This window comes from Crassostrea angulata, chromosome 5 (assembly GCF_025612915.1).
Source record: "Crassostrea angulata isolate pt1a10 chromosome 5, ASM2561291v2, whole genome shotgun sequence".
In the NCBI taxonomy this organism is placed as follows: Eukaryota; Metazoa; Mollusca; class Bivalvia; order Ostreida; family Ostreidae; genus Magallana; species Magallana angulata.
In genome coordinates, this window is record NC_069115.1 from 44,305,993 (window position 1) to 44,331,420 (window position 25,428).

At 31.7% G+C, this 25,428-nt stretch overlaps 1 protein-coding gene and 1 long non-coding RNA gene across 2 annotated transcripts in view; one reads left to right on the forward strand and one right to left on the reverse strand.

Moving 5' to 3' along the window:
* The window catches only part of LOC128185643 (uncharacterized), a 126,455-nt gene that overhangs the window by 97,321 nt on the left and 3,706 nt on the right, over positions 1 to 25,428 (reverse strand). The window contains exons 2-23 of the mRNA XM_052855246.1: positions 16,730 to 16,820; positions 16,323 to 16,356; positions 13,159 to 13,291; positions 12,860 to 12,920; positions 12,099 to 12,205; positions 10,252 to 10,334; positions 10,081 to 10,139; positions 9,698 to 9,819; positions 9,503 to 9,593; positions 9,259 to 9,370; positions 8,680 to 8,854; positions 8,202 to 8,391; positions 7,836 to 8,044; positions 7,464 to 7,582; positions 6,173 to 6,399; positions 5,523 to 5,668; positions 5,095 to 5,271; positions 2,568 to 2,726; positions 2,324 to 2,466; positions 2,067 to 2,137; positions 675 to 841; positions 385 to 551 (exon numbers count right to left, since the gene is read on the reverse strand). Of these exons, the coding sequence (XP_052711206.1) occupies positions 385 to 551; positions 675 to 841; positions 2,067 to 2,137; positions 2,324 to 2,466; positions 2,568 to 2,726; positions 5,095 to 5,271; positions 5,523 to 5,668; positions 6,173 to 6,399; positions 7,464 to 7,582; positions 7,836 to 8,044; positions 8,202 to 8,391; positions 8,680 to 8,854; positions 9,259 to 9,370; positions 9,503 to 9,593; positions 9,698 to 9,819; positions 10,081 to 10,139; positions 10,252 to 10,334; positions 12,099 to 12,205; positions 12,860 to 12,920; positions 13,159 to 13,291; positions 16,323 to 16,356; positions 16,730 to 16,820 (2,843 nt within the window). The remainder of the gene's footprint in view (positions 1 to 384; positions 552 to 674; positions 842 to 2,066; positions 2,138 to 2,323; positions 2,467 to 2,567; positions 2,727 to 5,094; positions 5,272 to 5,522; positions 5,669 to 6,172; positions 6,400 to 7,463; positions 7,583 to 7,835; positions 8,045 to 8,201; positions 8,392 to 8,679; positions 8,855 to 9,258; positions 9,371 to 9,502; positions 9,594 to 9,697; positions 9,820 to 10,080; positions 10,140 to 10,251; positions 10,335 to 12,098; positions 12,206 to 12,859; positions 12,921 to 13,158; positions 13,292 to 16,322; positions 16,357 to 16,729; positions 16,821 to 25,428) is intronic.
* LOC128185644 (uncharacterized) lies at positions 15,135 to 19,440 on the forward strand. The gene is made up of 4 exons (XR_008243833.1): positions 15,135 to 15,599; positions 16,543 to 16,577; positions 16,745 to 17,538; positions 19,248 to 19,440. It is a non-coding gene; the product is annotated as an uncharacterized LOC128185644 (long non-coding RNA).

A 25,428-nucleotide genomic window follows, 5' to 3' on the forward strand; every position in this document is an offset into this window, starting at 1 on the left:
ATGTTTTAACTTTTTCTAAAATGTGTTTCAGGTGTATCAAATTGTTTTGTTACTTCATTGAAAAGATGGTATAAGCTAGTGTACTTTTATTTCATTTTATCACATTTTATTTCACTCACAGACATTTAATGCTATATTTTGCATTCAATCAAAATCAGTCAAATATATTTTGTCTGCCCAATGGCGGAAAAACTGTTAACTTTATGATGTCATATTTCTGATTTGAGGTCATTTAGATCAAAATGAACATTGAGAAAAAACTTCACTAGTACAAAGAAAACATACTAATAATAGTCTATAACAGTAAAATATGATGTTCATTTCAGGGGGCCATTTATAGTTCTCAGTGTTACAAATTTATCAAAAGAAAAAATTCAAATTTACCCCTCTTTTAAAATAGTATAGGCATCTTTGATCTTTTGAATCAGTCCAAACAAATTGGAATATCGCTTCACAAAGTTATCTGCTAGTCCTAAAATATCATTGAAGGGATCCATCAAGAGTGCCTGGACAGTTTCCAGTGATTGTACTGCTTCTTGTCGGAGATCATTCTACAAGAAAATTGTTCATTAAATTGATCAAAACCTAAGTGAGTGTTTCAACACACCGACCTGTCTTACACCTTCATCATCAATATCAAGAGGCCAAAACGAAATACTGTAACATTCACTAACCAGTGTAATTCTGCCTTTTGTGAACTTTTTAACAATGTCCTCTGCATCTTCTACTTTCTCGTTGACCCATTCATTTCCAGCCTTTTTCAAACTGTTGAAAGCTTCCTCTGCCAAAGGCTGGTACTCAGCCAACAAATTACTGACATTAAACCAATAGGGTTTCTCATCTGGAAATTATAAACAAGAGGCAAATGTTGGGGAGTGTTTACATTTACATGGTTGTATAATTCCTCCCATTACTAATTAAAGAAAACACAACACAAATGTTTTTAGCTTTAATCTTAAATAATAAGTTTTATTTTCTGTATTCAGGGACATACATTAGGCAGTTTCATATTAAGTTGATCTGGCTCTATGGGAAAACTCAAGTTTACATAATATATAATTTCCACCCCAATCTTTTTAAATAGAGTAACGTATCTATAGGGATTATAATGAAATGAATTTTTGGTTAATAATGTTGACGATATTCATCAAAGTCTCTTCTGAATTATACACTTGTTCTTCTCTTAGTAATTCGGGAGATATAGCCCGAAATTCAGCTCAGACAGCTGCTTGTTTTGATTAAATTGGGATGAACTTAATCTCTTGCTAGCATCAATTTTTCACTCTTGACACCCTTCTAACTCCCCATTTTGTCAAAACTTTTGTTTCTCACCTTTACAAGGCCTAAATCCAACAAAATATGAAGTTGTTGATTTGTAATGTTTACTTTAATTTACGAAATGGAAATTGTCAAGTTGTACATGAAATTACTATCTTAATTTGAACAATATTTTAATGAAAAGGGTTTGTCTTTTAAGTATGCTTATGAAGTGTACATGCAAGGGTTTTCTTTAAATCTTGCTCACAAGGCTGAAATAAACACACAAAAGTTGCGTGTGGGGATAACAATTTAGTATCTTCACTTTAAATACAAGATTTGGTGTAAATATTGGCATTTCTGGTGCAGTGGTTCTTAAGAAGATTTTTTAAGACATGCACCCTATTTTCACTGTATCACAATTATCTCCCTTTTAAATAAGTTTGCCCTTTATTTTATCAATTTAGAATCTCCTTCCCATAAGGAGGCTTTGTACCAATTTTGATTACATTTGGCATTGTGGTTCTAGAGAAGAAGTCAAAAATGTTAAAAGTTTACAGACAGATGGACAGACCAACTGACGGAGGACAGACAACATGTGATCAGAAAAATAGAGTTGAGTTCACTACACAAAGACCAAAGAGCATAAAATAAACGATGCCTGGGTGACACCTTGCAAGAAACATTCACAAACAACCCACATTTTGACTTGTACAGAAGTTCGGAAGAAAAGAACTCTTACAGTATACTTAACAAAGCAGCATTTTTTTTTTAATATTTAAAAAAATAAAACAAACTTGTAAAGTTACCTCGTAAGAAAAAACATGCTTCTTGTATTTTCTTCTTTTGTTCAATTACAAGCTTGATGGACTTATAAATACTGGTAAATAAATACAAAATAAAATTCATAGGAAAATTGAAATTAGCTTCAATGCAACAATTCAGAAAAGTGACAAAACCTGCAATTCTTTGTTACATATGTATAAATATTTAAAAAACATAGACAATCAACTATCAGATAGCAGTTAATCTAACTCCTTCCATAAGAGATATTATTTTTCCCTACCTGAAAACTCCTTTCCCAATATTGGTTAAAGCTGCTTTTGGATTCTTCAAAATCTTAGAAAACCCGTTTATAATATCTTTTATGCTCTCATAGATAACTTTGGCTTGATGCGGTATTACAATTTTGATAGCTTGCTCAATAGCCTGAAATATATATATGTACATGAAATTTAGGAGTTTCTTGAATGCAATAACTTGACGTCTAATTTTGAATATAATGTTTCAACTGATGCGCGCAAACGTACATTTATAAACCCCATTACGTCAGCTTTAATGTCACCGAACAGTTTGGAGACTTTATGGACAAAGTTAATGGCTGGTTGAAACTCAGGGGGCAAATCTTCTGGATCATACAGGCCTATTTTTGCCAAAGCCTCTGATGATTTCTTCACCAAGTTTGATACCTGTACAGCAGAGATAATAATGAAAAGCACAATTTTCAACACAAAACATGACACTTCATATCTTTCATTAGACATGGTGTCCATACATAATCAAATGCAAAATGCACATGCATATGGTCAAATCTTCAGACAATTATGAACCATACTGCTTAAGGTATCCGATCCATATTAGGCGAAAAATTTTTTTTTAATTGGATTACGGATTTTTTATTTAAAAAATTGGGTCGGTAGGTCGAAAAAAAAAAAAAAAAAAAACCCTGGCAAACTTCTTGGCTACCCGTACTTCTGTCTGACGACTTTATTTCCAAAACTTTGAAACATGATACGTGGGTTCTTTCACTTTCAAGAACTTCTGACACCGCTTGCCCCACAGTATGTGTGGGACAACACCAGGCCTCTCACGCCCATTTTTCGTACTGGGGTTGGGGCCAATGGAATGGGAAAAATGCGACGTTTTGATGGAAATTGGGATTTTTTTTCCCCTTGCTTAATGTACAGTCCCCAGAACAAAAACTAGGGTATATTGACAAGATTTTAAAGGTTAATTTTTTAAAAATTATTTTTAAAACTGGAAACGTGTGTATAGTAATGAGAAAGAAAAGAAGTTAATTCACATGGTGTGATACAAGTTTGTTACTGATGATGTAAAATTTCCCAAAAGGTTTTTGTGTAATTACCAGCTATATGTTAAATGGCAAAGAAAATAATGTAACAGGTTTTTTTTAGAATTTAAATAAAATTTATCTTACTTGTATTAATGTAAAATTTAATCTATATTTGTTTATACCTTTTATAGATAAATTTTCTTGATTGTGTTAGCCTAATGACAATATTTATAAAATCAGTCTCTCTTCTTATGTGTGTTTGGGGTATTAGTCCAACCCTTTGACCCACTTGCTACTTTTTTTTAGAGGATAGCTGTTCAGACAAACATTTTTATAATAATTTTAACTTTTATTGCAGAATTATTAACTACTAACATCTTATCAACAAACTTTAATATCAGGATTAAATGTAATAAACATCGTTTTTAAAATTACAGTCACCATCTCTGAGGAAATTCTGGCTTAGTTACCGATCACAAGAAACAGTTTACAACGTGTTAGTGTCGCACATCTTCAAAGTGCTTTTATGACTGCTGAATATACAAGATATATATTTAGAATAAGTATGGTTTTCTTTTAAGTTACATTATTAATATTAGGCAATCTCAAACTGGGAAAAACACACTCAATTTTGGGAAAAAATATGCCTTTTTCACGCCGAAAATCGGCCCCAATTATAGAGGATCGAGAGGCCTGATTACAGTGTTTCAAGGTCTTAAACGACAGTTTAATGTCATTTTTGCAAATGACAGATATGTGAAAGTACGCCATTTAAATGATAAAACATAAATTAACCACCGTTAGACAACATGGCACAAATGTCATAGAGAAGTTCCAAACCTGATCAATTTTAAAACTGAAAGTGTAAAAGTTAAGGTATTTTTTTTCGCGAATGAAACCTATTTATGTGGTTTTTATTGATATTTTTCACCAGTCATTTTATTTTATTTTTTGTATTTCTTTTAATTTATGTCGGTCATTTAAAAAAAATTTGGAAAAGTGCATTTTATTTTTTTTCTAAAAGTCAAAAAAATTCGGTCGGCGGATCCGTAATCCAACTAATAAAAAAACGTTCGCCTTAGGACCTAATTTTTCTAACCTTGAATACCCATCATGTATCAAATAGTCTGATATTAATTTAAAGCATTGAAGAGTAGAAAAGGATTTACCTTGAGAAATTTTCGAAAATATTATTTACGAAGCAGTAATCAATTATTGAAGATTGCATATAGGTCTGTGGAGACAAGTGCATTTTTTTTCCAAATAAAAAAGTAATTACTAACAATATCAATAAATGCTTCGGTAGAAAGATGCAGTTAATCAGTTGGAGTAAAAAAACTATTGAAAATGAATTTTATACCCTACGTATTTTTTTATAATTATTTTTTCTTGATTAAAAGCAAAGGGGGGCAACTCTACAAGAAGAGGAAAAGGTCATTTATTAGGATACATTCTGCTCTTACATGTCGATACTTAAACATGAAAATTATGCCCAAGTATACTGAGTATTAATCCAACACATATCTGTTTGCCTCCAAATTCATTGAATCTGGGGATATTATGGATCGGATACCTTAAAAAGAATTGAGATCTTGGCTTTTGATCTAGAATCACAAAAAAAATGCAAATAATTGATAACTTCTCATGCCCAAACCAGAGTTAATACAAGAAAGGCACTTATACATGTAGTAAACAAATAAGGAATATGTAAATTCTCTACAGTTCAACTTTTGACTTGGTTTTGCTATTTTAAATTGACTTACTTTATCAGGGATAGTCGTAACAGCCAGAACGATATCATCAACTATCTTTTTAAGACTGAGTCTGCCAGAGATAAAATCCTTGAACAGTTGAACTCCTGTTTTAATTCCATTTACAATTTCTTTCAACTTTTTGGAAAAATTTGCTGCCATTTGAATGATTTTTTTCATTTCGTTACCCTAAACAAAACAGCAAAATAGGCAATTTTAAACAACTTTGCTTGAACAGAACTGAGGTAGGGATGAACCCATGTATACATGTATGTATATACATATGTTAACTTTACACAATAAAAATATTAAAGAAAGTGTTGCATGACACAATTATTTCGTACCATTTTAAATTATTCATTCATTTCAGTGATTTCACATATAGGTAACTTAAATTAATTTTCAATTTTCAATTCAAAACACCTTTTGCACATGTTTACCTGTAGAATATTGATCTTGTACTCAGTACTGCCTTTAAAGCAAACTCTTGCAAGAAAAAAATCATAATTAAACCCAAGTATCCCAACATGGACTCTGGCATAAGCTTCATCATGTACTCGGACCTTCAGGTGTCCTTGAGTTGGCGCTTCATATGAAATAGAAATTTTAAAACCTTACACTACAGTACAGAAAAACCCAGTTATAGCGAACACGCTCAAATGAATTGATGCTTACAGCGAAGTGATTTTCATTCCTGTGACTTTATTATATGTTGTGAACTCGGATATAATGAATCACGCTTATTGCGAAGGAATCTTGTTGGTCCTTGGCACTTCTTTATAAACATGTTTTAATGTATGCAGTTTTATCAAAATGTTAATACATGTATACACATGTATGTATACTTCAATCAATAGAAACTGTACACGACAGTTGTCCTAACCAAAAAAAGGCTAGATAGATACAATCATACACTATTAAAACATTTTTTTTCATGTCTGATCAAATACATGTACAAACTTTAGTGAATATTTTCATTCTAAATCAGTGTTAGAGAAACACTCCTTTTTATATCAATTTGCTGAGATTAGCTATAATAAAATTCAAAATGTTTATTCTAGAGCAGCACAAAAAAGTTTGTATAGATTACCAATTGCCAAATCCAGGAGATTCAACATAATAACTCCAAAAGATGCTCCAAGAGCTGAGGACCCTATGTGCTTTCTCCAGTCAACACTTGGAGCTTCAAGTTTGAATTTAAGTCCATCCCAAACACTTCTTCGAGATCTTTGGTGGCTAGATGCTAAATCTATTACATCCAAACCATTATCATATGGGTCCTCCATGAATGTAGAGTTGTCAAACTCAGTTGTTTCCCTTTAAAACAGATTATATAAAAAGAATAGTACTGTAACAGTTATAAATTCCCCGCCCATCCATATTTAGATAGTTATTACATATAATAAATTGTTTAATAACATGAATTTTCTGTTCCATCAACAAATTAATGCAATATGCATACAGTTAATTAGAATAGAAAGAAAATATCAAACAATTCAATACACTTGTGATACTTTTAATATGGGAAAATGAAAATTAAAAATCTTTTTCGACCAAAAAATTGAGGTAACCTGCATAAAGCATAAAATAAAAAAAATTTAAGCACAATTTAATACATTTGCAAAACTTTATAATGGGAAAATAAAACATATTGCATCTTTAATTCAATGTCACTGTCAGACCATGAACATGCATGTTAACATGTCAACAGTAACTACTGTAAAACTCTTTTAGTACGAACACGGGTATAGCGAATTCTCGGATATAGCGAAGTTTTTTTGAGTCCCCAGTGAAATTCTTAACAAATCTTCGCAAAATTTTAAGGTTATAACGAATTCGGATATAACAAATTTACGGATGTAGCAAACTAATTTTGAGTTCCGTAGAGGTGAATAATAACGAAATTAAAAACCTTTATAACGAATTTCTTTACAGTTTAAAAATGTTTGCACTACCATTTAACGAAATAGTTTGGATGAATTTATTTTCATATAATTTTTTTCAATTCACAACCCAATTATTAAAGGTATCAAAGTAATGTATTTTTATTTTAAACCTCAATTAGCAAAAATTATTGTCTAGTTAAAGAAAACATGTATATAGTGAATTCACTGTAGATTATTACGAATTCGTTATACAGATATAATGATATATGGATATTACGAAGAAATTCCGTTGGTCCCTAGGACTTCGCTATAACCGAGTTTTACTGTAATTGTTTAACAGTGTGTGATGGTGTAAAGTTGAATGAATAGAAAACTTTTTTTTTTTTACCAATGTTTAAATAACATTGAATAAATGTCTATGTTCTTGTTAATAAAACCTTCAGGACCCAAATACTTCAGGGCCAAAGTTCTAATCATTCAATATGAAAAGCCTACCTAACATTCATAGGGGCAATCATCTTCCCTTTTGGGTGTGCCATGTAGAGAAGAGAGGCTTCATATCTTACAGACTGGTCCTCATCATACAGAGCTGAATACAGCAAGGTGTCTGCAGCCTACAATTGATTTCTACAGTAAAATATTTATCTCTGCATATCATACATTATAAAGTTTTATACTTCACCACCCCTTACCAGCCCAAGTGGTTCAAGCGATAATCATTCAGAAAACAGTTATAATATTACATCATACATGTACTTATATCATAACAAATTAGCAGTACTCCATTTTGAACATTTCCTTATGCTTTTCAGCGGCAACTTGATAGCTTTAACCTTGCAGGTATACAAAATTCTAAAAAGAAATTACATGTTCGTGGTCGTATTTTCGAAGAGCGTGACACCCCGCCCTTTTTATCCATGGTGAGTTTGTGCTGTTGATGTGAGACAGAATGTAGTCATAAGATTCATCCAGCCTGGCATTCCCAAGAGTCTCTAGTAAAATCACTTTATGATGGTCATATTCCTCTTCCTCTTTCCTTGTCATTGTAGCTCTTTTTTGTCTATATGCCCATGGATCTAAAAGTGCAGCAAAACATATACATGTACATGTATAGCAAAAAAAACAAAAACAACAAAACAATTCTTTAACTTGAAAAGCTAATCAATTGTTTAATTGTTGCTCACAAGTGTTTTTCATGAGTAATTCAGTAATTTTGAATTATTTTTAACTGACCATGTAACCCTAGCATTGAATGTATTTTATTCACAATATCTCTGGCTTTTTCTGCTTTTCCTTCTTTCATCAGCTTGTGACTGACTGCCCCAAGTGCCAGCATACATCGACTGTGAGTATCTCTGGCATAAAATTCAGCAGGAAATTTGTTTCGGTGAAATACTGCATCTTCTAATGTTGTCAGCATTATCTTTAAAATGAAAATACACACCCATATACATTTTCATTTCATCCCGAGTAACAAATTACATAACATACGTGTATCAAAAACAGTCATTTCGAAACAACAACAATATCCATTCAAATTTGGATCAAATATTCTTAAAAAACAAGTTTTTCTTACATACACTCTTTATATCATTAAAAATTTTATGACAATTCTTATAAATATGAAAAATTTGTGTGGTTTCATCTTAATTTTAAAAACTCATACACTTTAAGAAGTTCTTTCAATTGAAATACAAGTAGCAGATCTAACCTCTGATGGGGATTTGTCATTGATTGCAACATGTGTTAAAATCCTTTTGACAAGATTGGCGTCAGGTGAAGGACTTAACATAATCTTTTCAGCCAGCAGTCTCTCAGACAATTCTGTATCCATTGCTCCATATGCATCAACCATATTTTCTTTAGCTTTCATGTACTTATCAGTCCTGGAATATTTTGAAATGCATTTACTTGAAGTAACACCTTATATCGTGGGGGTTTTTTGTATATCACAAAATTTGCAAAAATGGGGGAAATATGTAGCTTTTTTAATTTGCGTCAGTCAATTTTTGCGATTTTAAAAGTTTCTTAAAGAAAATAATACAAAATATAATTTCTGCGTAATCAATAATTTGTGATTTGATAGAGATCACGAAAAAAGCCAAAATTAGATCATCCCAAAAATTACTGGATATACAGTACATATATCACTTTTGAAGCACACGTTTAGCAGCAGTTTTTATTTACTGTTTGTGTTAGAATCTTTTATCTGAACACACTACTCTACAGATCAAAGTTAAATAATTTAATGTATGTACATGTATACTTGAATTTGAATTATAAAACATACGTCGGCTGTAAAAGACTGAAGTAAAACTGTGCTATTCTTTCAACTTCACCATCTGGTAGTTCCTTGAGTTGATTTACGATGTTTTGAAAACACATTGCAGTGGCTGGAGAACCTAGTATCATATTCATAGTCCATTAAGGAAACAGAGTTATCTAGTATACAACAAAGTTATAATATTTGTCATTAAATAAACAAGATTTCTTTCTATAGGTTAATTTTTCATCTTGATTGTATGCTATTTTACCCTGATCTGGCTGATTTTCTATACACGTAAGATTAGTGGCAATGCGTTGTCGGCTTTCTGTCAAATTGATGTTCTTAGGAACATGCCTCACCTTTGGAAATAAAGCATCAATTCAGTTTTCAAGACAGAACAATTCAACATGTTGATAAACAGTTACAAATGTATCTTGTTACATTGATCTATTCCAAAACTTACATTGCCAATGTGAATAGGCGCTTTCATCAACTGCTCAGCCGGTTTCATCCATTCTTTTTTGTCTACATGTCTTGTTAGAAAGGTCATTTTACCTTGACTGGTGTAAGACATGTCAGGATACTCTGTTAAAAAGATTATATGCCAGAATTATAGAATTTATACAAGACTACTTACTCCATGTACAGTAAAACACGCTTATAACGAAGTCCCAGGGACGGACAATTTAACTTTGTTATAAGCGTAATTCGTTATATCCGTCAAGTTTACAACATGAAATACAGACTTGGGGAATGAAATTCACTTCGCTGTAAGCGTCAATTCATTATAAGCGTGTTCGCTATAACCGTGTTTACTGTATAATCATAAAAAATCAAACATGTTACCTGTAGTGCTAAATTCATTCACAGCTTTCACTTTTCTCATGCCATGTAATGGATTGAATCTGAAACAAAGGCAATATTGAGTATCAATCAAGACATTCTAACAAGTATGACACACCATGATCGATTAATATCAATCTGACTAATTTTTCTCCCCTAGAGTATCTTGCTTACCCCTTAGGTGCCTTGGGAGATGTGAAATCCTCTTCTATAAGAACACTGTGAATAGTCCCAAGGTAGTCATGGTAAAGCATTGTCTGGAAATTAAAAATTATAGCATTATTTCATGATAAATGTAAACTGCTAATTTTTGATACATTTATTACTAGGGCTGGACGGATACACTTTCTTCTGTAATCTAATAAGTATATTGATACATTTCACAATATTTTTGTCACTATACGATACAAGGGGCCTAAATACTAATGGGAAAAGCAAATATTGCATCAAGATTTGCAATATATCAATGTACATACAGCTTACTCCACTTATATTGAACTCGCTTATTTTGTTTTTGAAATTCCACTTATTTTGAAATAGAAATAAACCCCCAGTTTTTGCCTCTCGTATTCTTTGCATTGATTTCACGGATATAATGAAATCGGTTATTTTGAAATATCGCTTATATTGAAGCCACTGATCGGTCCCCTAAAGTGATAATTAGTTGTTTTTATAACGGTTATATTGAAGTTCTCCCTGGCGGCTGTCGTCACGCTTGGTGACAGTAATTATGCCAGACTGACCGGTTGATATACAAAGGTGTGAATTGATAAGTTCTCTTCATGTGTGTTTTTATACTTTTATTAAAAATTTAAAATTTATTCAATGTTTAATTTTTTGTTTTTACGAATACGGATGTATTGAGGCTAGACGTAATATGGAAACCCCACGGAAAAGAAACACCTTATCTCCGGACGCTAAATACAAACCATATTCTGTCCCGAGTTTTTGCTTCCACCACTTTTTGCTTGATATTTCAATAATAGTTAATACCTTTGTGCTCAAACTACGTTCATCCACTAATATGAAAAATGTCCAGATTATCTGTTTTGAAACGCCCCCTCTAATGCTTTAGGTTTCAATACACAACCAAAAATTGAAAGTCTACGGAGATTTTGCATTGCATCAGCCATTAATAAGCCTAGATGATAATGTTAAAAAATTGCGCGATGTATTCCGAGTGTATTCCGAATGGAGAAAAGATGTAAACATTTCCCATTACAAATCCCCGTAAGAAAATTGTTTTCGTTCCTGTCAAATTTTATGAGTGAAAAGGGATAATCTGTCAATGAAGATATCTTGGATATATTCTTTTTCATCGATTTCAGTTGTATTTCTTTCACAGGTATGTGTATTTTTATTAAAAATCAGAAAAAAGTGATGGAAGCAATAACTTGGGACAGACTATAGTTATGGCTATTGATGAAAGAACAAAGCCTAATTTCGAAATAGCTAAGGATTTTGAGATTATCGCGTGTACACTTACGATGATATACAAGCAGCGTTTAGCAATATTTGAAGCGTTTAAGTGTGGTGATTTTTCCCTAACGTTTTTCTAAAACGTAAAAAAATGCGACCCGAGATTATGATGAGGTTTAAGATAGTAACAAAACGAAACTTACAAAACTTTCGGATATAATTTTAAACAAACTTTCAAGGACTAATGTTCAATGTAATCCGTTTATTGTAATAGATAAATGATGATCTAATAATTTGTTCAGGTTTGGTTTTCTATGCTTACATCGGGATTGAACTTTCAAAAATGACGGCTTCACGTCAGTCAATTTCGCTTATATTGAAATACGGATATATTGAAATAATTTGCATGGTCCCCTGAATTTCAATATATCCGGAGTAGGCTGTATTATCAAAAGTCAACATAAATCTACACATATAACGATCCATAAATAAAATTTGATATACCGGTATAGTTTTTCTAAATATAATCTCAGCCTTGATATTTTCATGGTTAAAAACATTTGTGAGCATCGAAATGTTAAATTTTTTTTTTTTAATTTTACCTTCTGAAAGGATGCCTTCGCATTTTTTACTGGGTGGTTAAGTCTGGTCTTTTTAAATTCTAGACCCTCTTTTGTTGATGACACAGTATACGTACTATTATGCTCTCCTATGGAAAGAATTGTTTGATAATCATTAAAGACAATAAGATGTTAAGATTATAATTCATGAAAAAATATCCTTGCAAGTTGTATACCCATGTATTTTGAATGCTAATATACTAGACAAAGGGGTTTGGTATCTTTCCTTTATCTACCCTTCCACACAAAGGAAAGAAAAAAAATTACAAAAATGAATATCAAAAACTATTAAAATATACCATATAACTGATCATTTTAGTGGATAAAAGTTAAATTTGGCAATTTCAAAGATTACATGTATGTAATATTCTTACTATGGAATTATCTTAAAACTTGTATCGGTAATTTTTCCTCCTTTGACTTTTCAATCATACAAAAGTACCAAAACATTAATCAAGATGAAATGGTATAATGGTTTTAACAGCAAAAATGATAATTCCACCACACCAAAATAACTTGCATAATACAGTAAAACTTGCTTAGTACGAACACGGATATTGCGAATTCACGGATATAGCGAAGTCATCTTGGATCCCCAGCTATGAAAATTTAATGAATTTTCTATATGGTTACAACGAATTACAGATATAACGAAGTAATTTCTTAGGTCCCAGTGACTTTGTTATAACCGAGTTTTGCTGTACTGTATAGATAAAAACCAAAAACTCAACAGGTAGACATACCTTCACCTCCAAGTTCAGACACATGGTAAGTAAAGCCATCACTTCCTTTTGTGCCTGGAACCTGAAGACAAACAACAAAACAGAATGCGATTCATCATTCAAAATTTTTTATTCTTTCTACAGAAATACATTAAAGCTGCATTAGAACAAACTCTAGATGACCAGTCACAAATGGTCTGGTCTGAAACAACAATATTTTTCTTCTTGATTTGGTTTTCTGATTCATTACATTTAAAAAATATACAAAATTTCTTTCTCCAAATTGAGAAATCCTATGCGCTGTACAGTTAATGTAGTACCTCTCCTTCTTGATGTAATTTTGCTGCAAAAATAGATGCAAGACCTTTCTTGATGGCCACCACTTCTTCATCTTCTCCTCTTGGATGAAAAACATGATTCACCACTCCCCGAGAAGATATCACAAATGAAAACCTACAATGATAATAGTCGAAAGGCCTAGCCAATCAAAGTTGTAAGCATTAAGTGTAATTCATTGTTTAATTGTAGCATGCCCTTAAAGCTTGTTTATATTATTTATAACATTTGAATTTTGTACAATTTGATGTTCCTTTAAAAGTTTAACAGTCTTACTTTCTACAAAAAAGGCTTAAGAGCAGAAAATTGAAACATACTATTCCAATACATCTGTACCTGCCTAATTTACAGATAATACCGAGCGCAGCGAGAGGCGGGCGAAGCCCGCCTCGCGAAGCGAGGATTAATGGTAACACGTATATATAAGAAAATCAGTGAAAAATGAAAGTTGAATCAGGGGTACTAAGGCCAAAAAAATTTTCTTCCAGCCCTGGGCGCCGCCATATTGGCAGCCATTTTGTTTTTAAAAAGTTAGTTCGATCATTGATTGACTGGTACTTATCGATGTTTATTGCCCATAAAGTCGATTTAATAAGTTCCAGTGTTTCAATAGAAGATAATTTGAATTAAAAGAAATTAAAAAGGAAACCAGATAAGTTTCAATAGTGCTTCAATCAAGAAACACGACTTGTTCTATGTATGTCTTATCAAATTATCAGATGGAAAATAAAAACATTAACGTCAAGGAACTGATCTTTAAGACTCTGAATAAAGTATTCGATTTTATTACATTGGCATCCATATTAATTAAATTGATGAACAATGAAAGAAGAAATAAAAAAAATTCGAAATCACGTAACTCTCTTCGGCTATTTCCGAAGACAAAACTTGAACGATTTACGTCTGAAATATGACGTCATAATGTAGACTGAGCACGCGACGTTTAGTTTAACTTTGACGAATGATTTGAGTAGGCAACCATACTGGCGGATCCTACTTTGTGTGTTTTAAATAGATTTTATTATACAAAAATCAAACTGCACTGTGTTTAATCTGCGCTCGGTCCAACGGTTACACCGTTTACATATTACTCATATAGACTTAGTTGGTACATGAGTTCATGCTGCTTCTCTAACCCAGTTTAAACGAGTATGAATTAGGAAGCATTCGAATTCATTTCTTATTTACATTTACAATGTATGTAGTCAGGTGCAAATGAAACCCTGGTACAGGTTAAATGATGCGGGTTAATCTCGTCAAAAGATGCTATGATTCAGGGGGTGGGGGATATTTTGAAATATTAAAAGAACTGTATTTGGTAATTTTATCCATTAATGTTCCATTTTTCATGAATTTTATTATTTTTCTTCTTCCTGAAAAATTACATTTTAATTGGTAAGTACATCTTTAACTTACATTACAAATTTCGCGCCTTTTTTTTTACATGTTCCAAAAAAAGGCGAATATCTGTGCATAAAAATTAAAAACTACTTCTGGTTATTCATATTTTATCTCTATATCATTAAAATCTAAAGGGTTTGTAAACACGGTGCATCATGTATGAACACTGCAGACTTTATGAAATTTAACGTTATAGACTTTAACCAGCATCGGTTCACAAATCCCATGCACCGACTTTGGACCTTCGTGCGGACTATACCATTATAAAGAACTATGTATTGTGAATAAACTAGAGTTTTACAAAAACTATAATAATCATGTTTACATTTGTACCTTCTTTGAAAAAAGTTTCTCTGTTTTTTGGTTTACAAAGTTGTACCACGGGCCCTGGAAGTTATTGTAAATATATTGCACGTGCATGTATAAAAAAGTAAGGGTAGGACACTCTTTTGGGGGCGAAATCGGGTTTGACGAAGTCTGGGCGTTCCTCATACGAAATTTCGCGATAAATCGTTCAAGTATACTTTACTTACGACATATGTATACATTCGTTCCGCTCCAATGCTGTTACGTCGAAGAAAAGGGTGTTTTTATACATCCAAGTGCCTAAGAATTTTGCTAGACTGGTTTACATCCGGTTTAATCGCAGTGAATCGAAAGATAAGTTCTGATTGGTTAATAATAACATAAATCTGCTCGTCAATAAGGTGGCGAAACTGATAACAATTTATGGCGAGTATGTGTCAAATGTTTGAAAGGAGTTATTCATATAGATACTGGGTAGTTTGGCCTTTCAACAATGAAATGCGAGAATAATGAAGAAGATTGACAAATATCGATAAGAAATTAAAGAATTTATTTCATTATTGACCAATCAGAACTTACCTTTCAATTTACCTTTCGATTCACTGCGATTAAACCGGATGTAAACCAGTCTAGCGAAATTCTTAGGCACTTGGATGTATAAAAACACCTTTTTCTTCGACGTAACAGCATTGGAGCGGAACGAATGTATACATATGTCGTAAGTAAAGTATACTTGAACGATTTATCGCGAAATTTCGTTTGAGGAACGCCCAGACTTCGTCAAACCCGATTTCGCCCCCAAAAGAGTGTCCTACCCTTACTTTTTTATACATGCACATGCAATATATTTACAATAACTTCCAGGGCCCGTGAGTTGTACAGTTCAGAGCAAGAATGTGTTAAATTCAATTTCCCACCAAACGACAAGTTTCGAAATTTACTGCCTTACGATCCCGAGCTTAATTATTTTTCTTGGGGGGGGGGGGTCAAAGTTCAATCCATGCACAGATGAGCTGGCCCCCATTTTTGTTTTCTCATAACATAAATTTTTCTTATTACATAGAGAAAATTGGATTTTGAAGGAGCTGACCACACCCTCTTTTTTTTGGGGGGGGGGGGGGGGTTATTTAAAAAAATGATATGGTATTAATGATAAGTCTGCCATTAAAAATACGATGAACACGATATGTTCCTGCAACTTTTATTGATTTCATGTTATCCTTTGAAATTAGTTGTAACATGAATGTAAACACGGTAAAATAAAATGATTAACGATACACATACATGTATATCATGTAATATAAATACATGTATGTGCTGCTTTTTGTTATCAGTAATTAACGCGAGCAAGGGCGATGGCTTTAATTTTTAGCCGAACTGTTGAGATTTTCGAAACAGGAAAAAAAAAGACAATTGGTAGGATGAAAACTGACAACCTTACCATTTTGAAAAATCGTTGTCCATTCCTTTCACATCTGAAAGAAGAAAACAGAGAACCCCGTCTTAGTTAATAAAATACGTAGGGAAATTTAAGTGATATGTGCATTTATGACCAACATTTGTAACATTTTTTACGTCACCACAAAACACTTTTTAATTTTTTTATCACATCATTGAAGAAGAGTACATTTTGGAAATAATATGATTTATTTTTTTTCAAGATTACAAACAGATTAATTCGTGTGATTGCTGTGAGGTATGTTTTAATTTTTCTGCATGATTCAGGTGTGTTTATATTTATTAAAAATCTACGATATAAAAACTACGATAGTTCATCATATCTAATTAGAATATGGTGTCGATGTTTAACATGTCACTTAATTTTGTCTTTTTTAAATTTTTTTTTACCTGTATTCTGTTCAGGGGTGACATTGATGGTGTACACCTTTAGCAGCAATTCCTGGTCATCAGTCACGGTCCGAATGTTGGTGTAACTCACCTGTAACATTACATCATCAGTCAATTATATTAATTTCTTAAAATGTTATCAGTAAGCTTTGCATACAGAAAAGAGGATGTTGCCAAAAAAAAAAGCGGAATTACTACCAGTACCTAACAAGGAAAGAACCTTTAAATATTCGTATTGCTTCTTTGAGGATTCCCCTTTTATAAAGCGTTCGTGAAATCTGCTATATTTGAACGTGTAATCATTTATCAAATTTATATCATGGCCTTATAGATATAAATATTAGTACAAACTTTCCGGATAAAATTCTACACTGCTTTATGTAAAACGTTGCATGCAACTAATAAAAGATTTACATCGAATTCTGTAACTTTGATTTTTCGATCTTATCTGCAACTCCTGTAGGGAAAAATAGAATATGAACTGCAACACCCTCTTTGTCTTTAAAGATATGCAATTCATGCACGTGTATTGTAGCAATAAATTTGTGCTTGTGAATAATTAGCATGTAGATTCAAAGATCAAAATGAAAACTATGGCTAATTTCAAAGCATATACATGTAGCTAACGTAATTATAAATCTATCATATCAAAACTATTTATCTTATATTACATTATTCATTGTGAACATCACTCGAGATATTGAATCATAATAAAGATATTAATTTAATTGCTCTCTTTGGTGATACATGTAGGAAGATATTTTCTGCACTTCAGAGAAATACAGCAGCCGCATAAGCCGATTATACTAGTATGTAGTCTTCCCTTCAGATTGTAATTCAAAGGGACATGGTCACGACTTAGGTCAAATGCTTCAGTAAGACTTTTTTAATTGTAAGCCAAAATTTGAGCGCCATGCAGTCGTCGAGTTATAAGTGAGATTTAGAACTCACTTTTTGTTACAGAGCTCGATCCTGTCATGTTTTGTTTACATCTTGAATTTTCAAGGTTCAGACCTACGATGAATATGACAAAGCTAGGATTTTTTTTTTATATTCAAAACCAATCAGGAGAGAGAAAAATTAGCTTGAAAGTAAACTTGTTTATTGCACTTGTATATTGAACCAATGTGTAAAAAAACGTGGCACGAGCCTTGTTTACAAAACAAAGTGTTGTGAGCTCTGCATCTTGCTAATAACTCCACGACTAACTCTAAGAAATTTTGGTTGATCATTAGAACTACCTTATTATTGAATTGTAAACAATAATAATAGCAAAATCCAATTTGACCAAAATCATGACCATGCCCCTTGAAATATCAAAGACAACATCTCTCTCTCTCTCTCTCTCTCTCTCTCTCTCTCTCTCTCTCTCTCTCTCGTGTTATTGTCGCGTTAACAACGCCCAAACATTGCACACTAAAATGATTTCATGCAATACTATATGAAATTAGTAATAACTTGGCTGTTTTGTGTATATTCTCTAGCATTTTCTCACAAAATGAAATGAATGGGATTAATACATAACGTTATACTTTTGAAATGTTTCTCTATACAAATTTTATAGTCATATTGAGTTTTATATAAATAAGACATTGACAAACACAAATAGATTCAATACAGCGGTGTTTAAACTGAAAGAATGTGATTTATTTAATTCAATATTTGTGATTTTTTTTAAAAAGGAATTTAAAAGCTCAGGTGTGTTTGGCCTTTACACAAGGGGGAGAGGCTGTGAAATCTGGAATTCATTATTTTGATTGGGCGAGAAATAAAATAAGTTCATCGAATCAGCAGCAGGTTTTTTTTCTTCCTTGATCTACCACCTTTAAATCAAATAGTAGGCAGGAGTTCTGAAGAGGTCATGCGAAAACATTTGTGATTATTTGTTAATTATTATGTATAGTATACTTAGAGTAAATGGAGCTGTTTGCTGATTTTTAAAATGGTCAATAGCCTGTTCAATTCTGTTTTCTATAGTTCATATAAAATACAAAGAATACGACATGTTTAAACATCACAATGGGTAAAAACTAGGACTTTGGTATCCAGTTTCTAGTTTTGAAAAAAGAGCTCAAATAATAACTGGTGTCCTTACATTCAGATGTCAAAACCTATTTTATCAACTGACAGCAGATATGAAAAATGCACAATCATGAATACGTGTTAAAAAAAACCCCCAAAAATGTCTCAATTTCGTCGCAGTATTTGCAAGATTAGACTCGTATAATGTGTGTGGTACACGCACAGTCAACAACGATGGCGACTTTACTTAACTGTACCCAAAGACGCTGGCATCATACACAAGTTGCATTCAGTCAAACTCTGTATATTATCGTTTAGCTGCATATCTGTAGCTCATTGGTATGAAATAAATAAATGGACAGATGACCATGATAAAGCTTCTGTGCCAACTTTTTAAAAAAGGGGAACCCATTCATTGCGAACACAAATATGCTCTGTTTCTCTTATTTATTTATTTTCTGTATTAGCTCGTACATTTATTTATTTTTTTTTTCAGAACAGAAAACTACAGATCGGCAGCTAAAGTCATAATTGATAACAAGATTTTTCATACCATTTTTCATATACCGGACAGAGGGAATATTTGTCATTGTTGTATTGTATTATATATGCAAAGTTTGAATGGAATTTTAGAATAAATCTTTTAATATTTAAGTATGTAAATCAACGTTGATATCTGATTAGCAAAACAAGTAATTTAACAGCAATGTCATTCTTCATTTTTGAAATAAAAATAAATGCATACATATATAGACATAATTTTGATAAAAATATATCCTCCAAATTCTTTATAATGAAAGTCAAAAACATTTTGCTGCTTGAATTTTTTAATGGTATCCATCATATTTCACCTCAAGCAACTGCCACTAATTGCTTTTGACTGTGCAAACTAAAATCCAGTTAAGTTCTTTCTATTCTATCTGACCGATTTTCAAAAATGTGAGATTACTTTTGGAATCTCAATAAAACTGTTCCTTTTATATTCAAATATTATTAAAAGCCCTAAAAATTAGATGAAAGTGAATAGAAAGTTAATAAATAGCGTATATCTTTTTCTTTTTTTTTTAAAGAAATATACGGAAATTTCCCATAGTTGGAATTCTTCCAAAGTCTTGTTTGATCCAAAGTAGACATTTCATAAAAACGTATTACGTTATGAAAAAAATAAAAATCGTCGAGTTTGGGCATGTCATCAGGGAGATGATATTTAAAAGAATGGATGGTTGATCATGGAAAAATTCAAAATTTTGCACTCAGTCTTTTAGATTTGATCGTTAATGTAAAAATGAGCTATAAAATTTAAAGACACAAATTTATTTTTCAATCGGAACATTAATGGTTATTATGCAGGTGTTTGCAGCTGAGCCCAAATTGGTTAATTTTACTTCCTGGTATAAGATTTTTTAATCTTCTTTTAAATGAAGCGAAATAAAGCTGTTTAAAATGGTTTTGGATTTTGGATTAGCATTTAAATTTAAAAGTTTTGATTCGATTTCTTTCTTTTTTAATTTAAAAGTTCAGCTTTAATTTCTTTTCTGTTTTGGTCCCATTCTAAAATGCTTTATTAATGTATATTACAATCACCATGAAAAGAATATATATTATATTTCGATAATTTAAAAAAAACAACCCATTAAATTCTCTTCAAAAACGAGTACTCAGAAACTGATCTTTAAATATTTATTAAATTCTATTAATTCATGGTTGAAACCCATTGCATCATTATACAATGTATATCCTGGATTATAAAGACTCTGCTGAATATATTAAGTTTGATTCATCTATTATTTTATATTTACATTCTACTGTGTTTTTCCATTAAATTCCGTGATGTTTAAATGCCTCTAAATGCAACACCTATTCACTGCGTATGAATTTACATGTAATTTACATAAGTAGTTCTCAAACAGTGATTTCTATGTAATCGGTTAAAAAATGTATTTCATAAATGTTGTCAAAACACCATGTTTTATAATTATTCAACAAAACAGTTGACTTTATTGTTAAAAGCAACATTTCAATAGTTATTTTTCATGGATTATATTTTCATGCTCGTCGATCTCATCTCAACGGTCTCTGTGAAAACCAGTTTAAACCGGTATTACAAATCAGCTGTTCTTGCTGTTACTAATTTACTCCCTCCGTGGTCTTCACTTTATATCGATTTATTTCAGTAAACAATTGATTTCTTCAGTAAGGGAATGTAAATATAAGCATTAAATGATTTATTTTTGACGTCGTCGTGTCAATAACTGCCGTCAGGTGAGCAGACAAATTATCATAACGCGCTAACGCGCGTTATTCAATTTGTCTGCTCACCTGACGGCAGTTATTGACACGACGACGTCAAAAATAAATCATTCAATGCTATAGTAAATCTATTATTGTTGGCATTCATTTTCACAGAAAATATAAAATTAAGGACACAAATTGTATTTTTTATGTTACGTAAATTCGATATATTTATTGTCGACACTCGTCACAAAACCCACCCACCCTTGAAATAATTAAAATATTATCCCTTATTGTGTGCACATTAAAACAACCACGGTCAATTTTACGTTGGATAACGACCCTAGCCTCGGATAAAAATACCAGCCAGATATGATATCTCTATATTTTGTGAGTGAAGTAAAATTAATACAAATGAAAGTAGGAAATCATGCGGGCTAACTTCCTTCCTCACTCCAGAACACCCATCCCCCAAAGAAACACCACAACATCAGCCTTCTCCAAGACCACTCTCCCCCATCTTTCTACACACCTAAAGGACACATGTCTCACCCGACCGATAGTTCCAATTAAATTTAAAATTTTTACTCAGTATTTTTCCTTACCTATTTTTATAAGCAACTATTCTAGTGATTCATTATGTTTTCCCAAAATGCAGCCCGAGTTCTATTTGATGGATCTTTTTAAAAGTACTATAATTACATTTACCTTGAAAATGCAAGAAATTTGCTGGGATCTCAATAAAACTGTTTATTTTATATATAAAACAAATGTAAAATTTGCTAAATAGAATTGCTAAGAACACAAAGAGAATAAATTAATCCAAACTTTATTTAACCTTTTTTCAGCATTTTTAACCTTTGTGTACAATGAAGCTTTAACATTTTCAAAATTTAAATATTTTACTCCAATACAGAGTTCTTTATTTCAAAGATATTAATATAAGCATGGTTTAAATTGGCCATGACCACCAAACCCTCTAAAAAGAAGGACTATGTTCATATTGTCTAAAAATAATGATAATGAGTTAAGAAATACAATTTGTTTATATATATTAAAAAAAAAAGGCCACGACCGCCAAACCCCGTGGACCGTGTTTATTTTGCCTGAAAATTAATGAGTTAAGAAATAAAGAAAAAAATCATTTATATTTTTTTTTCGTTTTGTAGGAAATGCATGGGAATTTCCCGTCGCTGGATGTGTTCCAAAATCAGGTTTAAAGTTGACGTTGTACATCAATAAACGTTAAACTGTGGTTAAGAGTCGCTAAGACCGTGTTAATGAAAAATTGAATGATGATTTTAGAAACATTTCTGCAAGCACACGTTTACCAGCTGTTTACTTAGTACATTGTACCGTTTGGGTAAAAAGACCTTTAAATCTTTGGGACCTTCAGTTGTGACACCCATCAGACGTCAAAAATGAATTTTTCTTCCTGGTTTTAATTTGTTAAATCTTCTCTTGAATGGAGCAAACTAAAACCTTAAACTCCGTTGGGATTAAAAATCAACACTTTGATATGAAGCTTTAAAATTGTTTTACAACCTAAGCTCTTCAGCAAATATCATTCAGTTGAAGTAATAAGTATTTAATTCAAAATACATGTATACATACAGGTATTTAAAAGAATGTTGATTGGACAGCAGACAAAAGAGCCGATATTAGTTCTCTCCATTAAAGATCAAGGTGTGTGTGCGCGCGCGCGTGCGTGCCTGCGTGCGCCACGTAGTTTTAAATAGACATTTTCACCAGAGTAAAGACATTAAAAACCCTAATAATTATTAATAGTCAACAACGAAGAGCTAATTAGAAGGGAAAATACGAATCACTCGATGAATTTATCATGTGATGGAATAATTATTGACAAATAATCTCTTCAAAAATTCGCAAGAACTAAAACAGTAATATGTCATATAGTTGCTTATGAAAAATACATTTTAAAACCAAATGCACTTATGTTTATTTAACGGTCAGAAGTCCATGAACTAATTGCACGTTTATCCAGGATTAAAAAGACACATACCGGTATGCATGGAAACATGTTTGAATGAGATGAAATAGCTTTAATTTCATTATAACGTGATTTTTGTCTTTATTCATTTTTACAGAAAATTGAATTGATCCAGGGTTAGGAATTCTTTTCATTATATAATGCAAAGAAGATATTAAGATTGGAGACACCCGCTTGTCAAAGAAAGTATCAATCCAAAATATCTTAATTTAATTTTTTATGTTTGTATTTTTAACAAAAAAAACAAAAAGTTATGTATAAGGACATATTATCCTCCTGTAGAGGTGTCAATGTTAGTGTACCACAGGGCTCAGTTCTTGGCCCTCTTCTATTTTTGATTTATGTTAACGATGTATAAGAAAATATGCTTTCACTGTGTAGACTGTTCGCTGATGATAACTCTTTACAATCTTCTTCATACAATGTTGCCAATATTGAATATGTCCTGAATCATGATCTGAAAGTTCTAGAAAACTGGTCATCCAGTTGGCTGTTAAAATTTAATCCATCCAAAACAAAAGCAATATTTTTTACACTCACAACAAATTTTTACTCTCCCAAACTCCAATTCCAAAATAGTCGATTAGAATATGTTTCATCACACAAACACTTAGGCTTACTTTTTTGTCAGAACCTTTGCTGGTCAGAGTATATCGATAATATTGTTAAAAATGCATACCAAAGACTTGGCTTGTTGAAGAAGCTCAAATTTAGCATAGGAAGAAATACTTTATCAAAAATGTACATGACTTTTATTCGACCTTTAATTGAATACTGCTCTGTTGTCTGGGATGGTTGTTCGTTACAAGATGTCGAAAAATTAGAAAAAGTTCAACTCTATGCAGCAAGAATCATCACTGGCTTACCCATTTTATCTTCAAGAGAGTCCCTTTATTTAGAAATAGGTTGGATGCCTCTTTCCGAGAGACTAAAATTAGCAAAATTGAGCACAATGTATAAAATTCATAATAATTTGGTACCGGATTATTTAAAAGAAATTTTCCCTTCTATCAGGACTTTAGAATCGAATTACAATACACGCAATCGAGAAGACTACATGTATACTATTCCAAAATGTAGACTAGAAATATTCAAGAAATCGTTTGTTCCTGACACGATCAATAAATAGAATAGTTTAAGTTTACTTATTAGAAACAATTCCTCCTTTACAGGTTTCAAAAGCAGTATTCAATTAAACCAAATTAAACATCCGTCCTATTTTTCCTTCGGCAAGACACGACTTAACATCATACACACAAAACTTAGACATAACTGTATCTTAAACTTCGACCTTTTCAGAAAAAAATATTATTGAAAGCCCTAATTGCCAATGCGGATTACCAGAAGATTCTTATCATTTCTTTTTTGGTTGTCAAAATTATATCAATGCACGAAATGAATTGTTTTCAAACCTTTTGAACTTAAATCAAATTAACATTCTTAACTGTCATTTACTTTTGTGAGGAGATGAATATCTGAATGTCAATTTAAACCAACATATTTTTTAGCTGTTCTTTACTTCAAAGATTTATAAGAGATTGTGGCAAATTGTTGTAATTTCAATTTTACTGCCTAGACCAAATTCAACAGAACTGTTTATTCATGTACGTTTGTTCAATAACTTAACTATATTAGTAATATCCATTTCTATGTACTTTACATTCTAAACTACTATATAGTTGTAAATTGTTATACTTGGTAAGAACCTCGTAAGTTGTGAGAACTTGTGTTCAAACCATTTGTATATGTTTATGCAATAAAATATGTTCAAACCAACCAATTATAGATAAATGTACTTAAACGAGGCAATTTCAGTTCCTGATTTAAATGAGTATAACTTACACTGGCTGAATGGTAAAAATCTACCTTAGTACCTTAATATTTAAAAAATATTCTAAAAAAAATTCATATATATATATATATATATATATATATATATATATATATATATATATATATATATTCTTTAATTTTAAAAAGAAAAGTCAATAATTTTGGCTTTTAAACTTTATTACTTGCTGTCTTCTCAGCAATATTTATACACTTCAAAAATGGCCACGACCATCCACTCTTTTATATCTTTCTAAGGTATCTTGCATTTAAAGAGTTTCCCGTTCCATAAAAGATGAGATTTATTTTCTCCACGTGAGGTCATTAATGAATTTTTCTTCCTGGTCTTAGATTGTTTAATCCTCTTTTGATTGCAACATAGCAAAACCTTTCAATCTGTTGGAATTAAAATCCACTATGATTTGAAGCTTTAAATTTGTTTAATCAACATCAACGCTTCAGCATATTTTATTTTTAATTCTCATTTCTCGCTACATTTAAAATCCTATCAATTTTTCACCGATGTTTACATACCATCGGATAGCAGTCAACAAATTTATCATGTAATGCAATAATTATTGACAGAACCTGTTCAAAAATCGCA